Source organism: Halyomorpha halys, unplaced genomic scaffold (genome assembly GCF_000696795.3).
Source record: "Halyomorpha halys isolate HHAL.00 unplaced genomic scaffold, Hhal_1.1 Scaffold605.1, whole genome shotgun sequence".
NCBI classification, from domain to species: domain Eukaryota; kingdom Metazoa; phylum Arthropoda; class Insecta; order Hemiptera; family Pentatomidae; genus Halyomorpha; species Halyomorpha halys.
This window is the reverse complement of record NW_027110557.1, coordinates 538,662-548,156: the sequence shown is the minus strand read 5'-3', so window position 1 is coordinate 548,156 and position 9,495 is coordinate 538,662. Positions and strand designations below refer to the sequence as shown.

Sequence of the window (9,495 nt, the reverse complement as noted above, 5' to 3'; positions counted from 1 at the left end):
GTTACGCGCATTTTCCTCGGCCGACCCTTTCATTTCACATTCGTCCTCTAGCATTACAGTGAATGATCCGTCATCAAAAGTTTTCGTGTGCCGGCCAACGATTCGTCATCGACAACACTTCTTTCTTGTAGGCGTGTCCAGTCAGACCAAGAGAGACTGGTGATCGCTGTGAGCATAAAATCCACAAACCTTCCAAGTTGCGATCCGTTGTAGGCAACCACTGACAAACGTCAATTCTATAATAGATGATCTTCCTGCTCTAGTGAACGTCGGATTTGTTCCGGTGCTCATAAGGATTATATCACTGATCCCTTACAGTTTGATAGAAGAGATACTGAGAAGCTTCACAGTGGTTCAAATTCAATTGGAGTATCCTCATTTACGATGTTGTTGGACTTGCGTGATGGTTTTAAATGCTGAACGGAACGCTGGAGACTTACTACTTCCGCTGGGATGGTCAGCATCTTCGTTTCCCGCAAGTAATGCGCATTGAGGTTTCTAGTTACAATCAGAAGCTCTGTGACCTGTTAGACCACAGTTTCGAAATAAGGAGGTTCTATACTTTCAAACATAATTTCGAGCTATGTGTGCATACTCCTAGCAACGAAAACACTTCGGAACTCTTAATCTTTCCCATAAATGGCTAAGAACCAGGCCTACTCGTACGTTACCTTAAGCCATAACCTTCCTAGCTGGAGAACTGATAGTGAAATGACCACTGTTTGCGTACCTCCATAGTCTTGACGACTGGAGTTTACTGCTATAATGGGCTCTGACTCTTCACCCAAGTAAAGGACTGCGTGAGAATCCCCTGCTTTACTACATCTGGAACCATGGCCCTATTTTTCCAAGTTGAAGATATAATTGAGTAAATTATCTTCAATCCTTTAGTGAGTTGATGTACATCCCACCATTTTCAAGAAAGGAGCAAATGTGCAATTTCTTCTTCACATTGAAAGTTGACATGATGCACCTGTTTTGAAGGAAATAATAAAGCTAAGTAGTAAACATTTCACTGAATGGATATGAACCCCTTACGCTTCAAAACGTGAGTGTAATGTAAGACCAACATTCTTATTAAAGACAGGTCTTCTTGTGAGTTCCTGGAAGTAACGACTTTCTATATAAAACCGATCCTTTATTATTCGATGGGTCAAAAAAATGAATCGTCATGACCAATCAGTCGTTATAAACGTGGTTGCTATATACTATGAAAAACATATTGCCAAAGATTTGAGAATTATGAGTCCATAAATTTTTGTCACTATAACCGATAAGTTGATATATCCGAGGTCGTTATAAACGACATCTACTGATATGGAATATTGTTAAGTGAACATTTAAAGTTCAGACAGTGTCCTTATTCAAACACAAATGTACTTATTTTTTTTAATCCAACTAAGCAACCATCACGCCATCACCGTGCTTGTCCAATTAGAAGCTAGCATTGCCTTAAGGCGTTCTTTAACTCGACAAGGGCAGCACGATCGGGAGACGGCGATGGTCGTTCTTTCCTTTAAAGGAAATATGAAACAAAGAATATATTTAAGTTTCTCAATTGAACATATGAAGTTTAATAAAGAAATCCTATTATATTTTCTGTGTATGGTTTTGGTTAGTCTAAGTAAGTGACCAATTCCGTCATCCTAGTTCACGGCCTAAGGCTTATTAGCTTTTATTGAGAAATATCCAGCAAATAATAATTACTCACTGCTACAAATAATACTATGAATAAATCTTAATAGTTAAACTGGATATATTATGAAAAACTATACTTGAGAAAAGAAAACTAAGAATAGTTCTAAAATCATTATGTCAAAGTAAGCTATTACCAATTATTAGCTTTCAATCATCAGATATCGTGCAGTCTTGCATATATTGAATCTTAAAGGTTTTTCATTTTCCACTGAATTTGCCTCGAAGTTATTAAAGGCTAACTTTACAAAACTTTTTAATCTTCAAGATCACTATGTGTTTTGACATTTCATAACTTTCGTTCGTGAACGATGTTTAGAATCTCTGAGCTTTGTTATCATTAATTGAAACAGTATATTTTAAATGTTCGCTGAGAATTTGTTTAATCTACTTCAATTTCTTCACTAAGAGAACATGTTTTACAATGAAGTAAGGTCTCACATCTAATGGATTTTTAAAACTGTTAATATAATTAAAAAGAATATGGAATGTTTTTCTCTATTTCAGTTTCTCAGTAGTTTATTAAAATTCTTTTACTCATTATGACATTATGTTATATTATTTTAGTTTATTATTGAAATGCTGTTATTTAACCAATGGTACTTTTTCATTAATTATTCCTCATTTTGTTATTGTGGACATAAATTAAAATTAGTTTCTATACCACTTTCTTCTTCATCGGTTAATGATCTTTACATTTTGTTAATTTTTGACACTGCATATTAGATCAAGAGTTTAAAAAAGAATACTATTTGAAGCTGATTGTTTTTAATATTATATTGGGGAATGGGAAAACTTTCCTCACCAGGGCCCATGTAGATTTGTTGTGAGGACCTCTCTATTCATTTACAATTCCTATAGGAAAGTATTCATTTTTTGCCTAGTAATTGAGGCTTTTTATATTGTTAGTACCTTACCACCATTGTCAAAGTCTTGTGTTTCAACCCTGAAAGTGAGAAAAAAAGCATCATTTTAGAATTTTGGGAAAGGTTCTCTATTGTAAGGTATTTGTAATGATATGTGAATATTATTCAACTTTATAAGTATGCCTAAGATGAACATCATTACTTGTGTACTACATTTTCAAATCACATAGCCATAAACTCATTAAATTATTTTATTCCTACCCAGGATTCTGAAGCCTTGACATGTGTAATTAGAAATAGCTCACTAATATCATTGTAACTGATCAATATCATTGTCTTTGGCATTGTGCTGTGACGAATGCTCAAATTTCTGTTAGTTTTCAATAAATTATTTAAAAAATTGAAGTGTATATTTCTTATAAATGTTGTTAAGTGAACTCATTTTCTAGAACCTTTTTAAAGTTAGCTGATTTTTAATAGCAGCATTGATAATTCTAGGATCACAAATTAAAGGTAAAAATGGTTGTTCTTATGATAAGAGTCATAACTTAATCCTTATTATTGTTAATAAATATATTTGAAATGCCATTAGCTTATACTTCATTCTTGGTCTTATGAAACTATGAAATGTTCAACTTATCATTCTTGGTTTCATCTTAAAGATGAATTTAGATGAAACTACATTTACCTTTCATTAACCCTTTGATGTTGTTATTGCCACTTGTTCATGTTACTCCCTTTTTTACCTCCCCTCCTTTACTCAATTCAGTTTTGCTCTAGCCTCCTCGCAACAGAAATACTGAGCCTCTCTCTCACTAGTAAACTACTAATGTGATATCTTTTTCCTAATTTGAGCATTTTGTTCTCCTGGACACCTCCTGTGTTTCTTATTTTAAATTATGAGCCGAGGCAAAACAATCTTAGACCTTCTATGAAATCTGGATTCTACAGCCCCTGGTGGAAAAGCTTCAGTTTACAATTTCAATTTCCATTAAAAGTAATCAGAAAGATTTCTGCCATCATTACATCCAATTATATAAAAAAAAATAGTACTAATCGTCTACCATGAGATAAATGCTCATGGGACACCTTATAAGGGACAAAAAAGTAAGATATTCCTGCTGGGTTAAATTGAATGATTATGGCTTTCTTTTATGATTAAAAATTCTTATTTGTTTCTGTTTTATTTTTGTTAATGGTTACTGTATTGATTTTATATTTATGATATTTTTGTAGTGTAAGTGTTGAAAAAACCAAGAGAGATGAATTTTGGGTGTTGTTCGATAAGGCATTTAATGCTTTGTACTCATCAGATGAAGTGGAACATAGGGAAAAAGTGGTTGGAGGAATCACATCTATGTTTACGGCTGCAACACAATGCAAGGATCTTACTCATAATGTTTGTGGAGGTATCCATAGTAATTCATAATTTTATATGTTTTATTGTAATCCAGTTTTATTTAGTACAAGAAGTACTTGAGTATTTAATAACCTGACAAATTTCATACTAATATATGAAATATATATATACAAACACACAAAAAAAGAAAAAAAAAAAGGTCTGGCAGTCAAACCTGACAGTTTTTTAAGTGAATGGTTCGGTGGTTATTGGATAGGAGCTGGTCTTATTCCTTTCTCCTGATGTGGAAGTTTTGTTACAATGGAGCATTACAATCATGAACTTCATGCGTTTACCTATATTGCATTCTACAGAAATATTGTTTCTGTGACTTTAACACAGTACCAGTTATTTACACTTTACATTAGGTGGGTCATTTCCGTCTGTGAACTTGTTGTTTATGGGTTCTGAACCCAATCATTATCCGGTCCCATTCTTACTGGTATTTTTTTTTGTGGTACCCAATTTTCATAAGTAATACTTGGGTAATACCCAGATTTGGCTATCGTTTATGGGTAAATTTTAGCCTTTGTGATACCACAGTCTGAAACAAATACTTTAGCAGTCCTTTTAGGACACAGATTACCACTATTATAGTAGTAGCAATCAGTTTAGTTTTTTAACAAGAAAAGGGATATAATTAATATTTGTGCATTAAATTAGCAATATAAATATATTGTTGTTTTCTTGCTGACTTGGGCAGTTAGTCTGTATTAGGAAAACTATTTTAGTGTATCTATTTTGTACAGGAAGTAAACTATGTTGGGAGTAAGAGATCAAATGATATTATTTGATTATTAAAGTTAATCACACCTAAACAATTAATAAAAAATATATTATATTAGAAACTAGTCTTTTTATTTTGAAAAAAAGGAACTGTGTAATGTGGTGTCTTTATAAAATTTAATGGAAACATACTAATGTAGTCCATGATAGTTTTGTGAAAAAGCCATTGAGTGACTCGAAAATTGGGAGATTATTTTCATAATTTTTCACTAGAAAAAGAGCTTGTGGAGTCATTAGGGACCCCTGCAGTATTACTTATACTATAGTAATAATTTGTTAAGGCTCCCAGTAATTTATAACACAATTACTGGGTATTTGAAACTGGTTAACATTTTAGATAATATATTTCAAAATAAATATCTTCATATTATAACAATAACTCATTTTATTGACTAAATAGAAGATAGTCAAACATACAATTAAAAAAAAAAAAAAAAAAAAAAAAAAAAAAAAAACATGATTACTTATAATGATGTACAAATAATTCTACACCTCCTTTGTCCCTCCCGACAGTTCAAGCCCTGGTAACTTGGATCATGTTTTATTGTTAAATATGGACATAATACTTTAGTACACAATAATTTAATTTTCATTTTAAAATAAAATATTACCAGGTACCGGGTTCCAGTGTTTAGAAAACCTTATTACCAGGTTATCTGTAAAGCTTAACTAAGTAATAATTTGTTACCCGGAGAAGCATGTAGCTTGCATTACTTGATATCTGATAAACTCTGTTACCTAGTATTACACTAATCCATGTCTTTCAGTACTTGAGGAAGGCAAAGCCATGGTCCTGCCGATACTAACTTTCTGTCTATGGCTATATTGAAGGATCAGGACAATAAGTTCTTATTCCCATTTTTAATAATTTATTGTTATTAAATCTGATAAGTGCCTTTTTTTCTTTTTATAGTACTTTTATTTTATCAATATATTAGTAGACAATTTTTTGTTTTGTTATGGTATAGTTTACCAGATGATATATGGTTCATTCTATCAACACTAGTCAATCAACTTTTGACTTTTAGCAATCTACTATACATTAGTTATATGAACTGAATTGGAGAAGTTTCGCCCTCCTAATTTTTATAAATTTAGTTTTTCTGTCTTCTATTTTCAAATTTATCAGCTGTGATTCTTCTGATATAGTGATGAATACACGAATCGAAAAAATGTATTTTTATTTGAAATACTGTGTGGGAGAAGTAATTTACAATGTTTTAGCTAAACTTCACTGTTAAAAATCCATCATTATCTCTCATTGGCTTGTGTTAGCTATATTTCTTTAAAGCCTGTATTCATGACTACTCTTCTAAAACAAAGTAAATGGGGTCCTCTAATCATACCATCTGTTATGTCATTTGTGACAGAAATGTTCTTATGGGCATGATAAGTTAATTTAAAATTAATTTCTATTAGAATATACAAGTTGTCAAGTATGTAAATAATGTTGAAAATTTATGTCAATCTATTATTGCTTGATTATTGGGTTTATTAATTTATTTTTTATACCTATTATTATTTTATGTATAGATTTTTATATTTGGCTGGTACAACACTTTGTAAAAGTATTGATTGATAATAATATGAGGTGTTACCATGAAGAGATAATATCCAGCTTTAGTTCATTATTGCATTGTGTTTCCATTGGCAACTGGATACTATTCAATAAAGCATTTGGATCACTATTAAGCATAGCTGAAAGTAAGTTTTTTTTTTTATAAATACAAATATTTATTTTGAATCAGGGGAGTGGGGTAGCTCAGTGGGTAAGGTACTGGACTCATAATTCCTAGATCTGGGTTTGAGACTGGTTGTAGATACTAATTCTGTTATTGATCAGCAAAAGGTTCGGAAGATCCTCTTGAGGCACACCCAGCCTCTATAATGTGGGTACACTTATTATGGAGGGAAAAACCTTATGGTTGAGCATGTTCCTGACTACATCACCTCCTTACTCAGTTGGTTGAGAAACAGTACATTTGCTTCAAGTACTGAACCCAGCGGACCATTGTAGCTAAGCTAGTTAAACTTTCTTTGACTCTTGACTGCAGAGGCACCAGTTCGAATCTGGTCTAGGGAGTCAACTTTTCTTTCGGTATTCCTATGAAATATAAACTTGACTCCCCACCATGGTTAGAATAGGGTAGTAACCCCCTCTCCTCCTCTCCCCCTGTATATCAGAGGACCAGGAAAGAGGTCATAAAAAAAAAAAGTATTCAACCCAACAGCCTTCATGAATAATAGAGGTATAGATTATTTGTTTTTCTCTTTTTTAGTTCATGATTGAATTGAGTTTTTATTGAAAACATGAATTCATGAAATGAACAACTATCAAAAAGATCAAATATAAATAATATGAAATTTTCAAAAAAATAATTGATAATTGGACCCTGTTTAATCCATCCTTCCATACCTCACCTACTGAGATACTCCTACATTTTTAGATATCTAGACCTCTCTTTTTCATTAAAACCAAAATCAGTTGATCAAAAAATTTTTGAGAAATTTTTTTTTAAATTCATAAATTCTATGCATATTAATTTCTCTCAAGAGGTTTAAAAACCTGTTAATTTTTTTAAACTTTAATGATTGTAATGAAGCCTACGGTGATGATTAAATTTTAAATTGTAGCTTATGGTTTTTTAATAAAAAAAATTATTAATCCTGGGTAATGCCAATTCCTTTTTCTATTTTTGATGAAAAATTCTATTCCAGGTATTTTTTCCACCATGAAGTCAGTAAAATCAGGAAAAAGTGTACAATTGCATATTAGTGAATATAACTTGACAGTTCCTAAAGGGATTGGTAAATGGAAATTTAATATTGATGTTACTAGATATACATGCTGGGTTTCAGTGATTGATTGTTTTATAAAAGTAAGTATTTGTGATTTTGATAAATATTTTTTCTGCTATTTTTTATATTTTCATATATTACAAAATGTATTTATTGTAGCTGCACAAATATCACAAAAAAAAAAAAAAAAAATTAAATAAATTGTAGTTGGGATTCTAGGAAAGAACGCAAACTACGAGTTATCTTGTAATCAGCTGACAACATCTTAGCTTTTGCTAATTTTTGTTGAAAATTTCCTAATCTGGAAGCAAAAAAAATGGAACAAAATTGGAAAAACTTGTTATTAATGCCTCTTCAATTGTGCATAAGACCATGAAACAGATATTCCTAGGAACCTAAAAGTACTTGATCAGCCATTTTAGTCTTGCCTTGATATCCCTAATAAAACATTAAAACCCTTATGCTGCTCAGTACAATTATAGTCAAGTGTAATAAATTAAAAAATTCTATTCTAATAATTGAGTATTAGAGGCTTGTAGTTAGAGATGGTTGTAAAAAAATTATTGATTTTACGCTCTTTTATAAGACATAATTGGAACTTGAAATGAAAAAGAATGGATTACCATTAGGTTCTTAAGTGAATTAATTAATTACAGCTTTAGCTAGTAGAGCCTCTTTCATCACTGAATTGGGCTTGAATGACGTAAAACAAAATTTTTAAATTATTGCTTAGAATATGACAATACATCTAATATAGTTCACCAGTACTTCTTGGGCTATTGGTTACATGCCTGAATACAATAAAAATATTTCCGCTACTCCTGCATAATGCTAATAATTACAGGCTACTGTTAAACGATTGAAATGCATTGCGCATCGGATCATTCACTACCCAACTAATCGGTAACAATACGAAAAATATGTTAACAAATATCGACGATTACAGAACTATAACTAAGTACTATGATGAAGAAAAAATTGAGTACCATACATTTTCAATGGATAAAAATAAATATTTGAATGTGGTGATTAGGAAGGTTCTATAACTGAAGACGAATTAAAGGCCGAGTTAGACTCAAAACAATTCGAAGTTGCTTATGTATCTAGAATACTAAATAAAGATAAAAACTCCACTCTGTTCTCTATCTGTCAAAAACAACGAAAAGGCCAAAGATATTTTTAATCTTAAACATTTATTTTCTGCCCTAATTATAATAGAACCCAAACACAAAAACACTGACATTCCTATGTGTACTAACTGCCAAAGATATGATCATACAAAGAACTATTGTCATTTGGAACCGAGGTGTGGTAAGTGCAAAGGTAAACACCATTTCTCAAAATGCCCATTAAAATTTATGGATAAGCCGTTTTGTGTAAATTCTGAACTAGCTTATGCGGCTAATTACAATGGATGTAAATATCAAATCCTTAAAAATAAAATAAACTCACCTTCAGAACCAAATATTCGTAAACTGAGATTAATTCAAGCAGGCCAGCCACGAAAATTACTTCAAAAACTCATATGCTCATGTTATTAGATCAATATCAGAACCACCGGAACTAAAAACTCAGTCCTCAGTTAATCAAGACAACTAAATAAATGATGAAAATTTATTGTCTTTAATAACTAAAATTATAATCAAAGCTATCAAACCGTATTTACCACAAATTATGACTCATCTATCCACATTAGTAGCGTCATTCTTTACAAATGGACTATAATATAAGTAACAGCTTATCTACAGTTACTAATTTTCTCCTGACTAACTGCTCTTTAATACAAATCATATATTATTCAACGAATGCGAGATTTCCAAAAGAAATCCAGGACCTGATTAAAAAGCTCAAGGTAAAGAAAGTCCTGGCCATGATTTGATCCCAGTCATAGCAATCAAAATTTTACCGAGGAAAGTTGTCGTTTTCATCAGGTCAATTTTTAATAGTTGC

At 31.5% G+C, this 9,495-nt stretch overlaps 1 protein-coding gene across 2 annotated transcripts in view; it reads left to right on the top strand.

Annotated features, from left to right (window-relative positions):
- Positions 1–2,012: 2,012 nt before the first annotated feature.
- Positions 2,013–9,495, top strand: part of mei-41 (meiotic 41) — a 74,972-nt gene continuing 67,489 nt past the window's right edge. For both annotated transcript variants that reach the window (XM_014426968.3, XM_014426966.3), the window contains exons 1-4: positions 2,013–2,124; positions 3,798–3,970; positions 6,280–6,450; positions 7,465–7,625. In XM_014426968.3, coding sequence (XP_014282454.1) covers positions 2,120–2,124; positions 3,798–3,970; positions 6,280–6,450; positions 7,465–7,625 — 510 coding nt within the window. In that variant the 5' untranslated portion in view covers positions 2,013–2,119. The remainder of the gene's footprint in view (positions 2,125–3,797; positions 3,971–6,279; positions 6,451–7,464; positions 7,626–9,495) is intronic.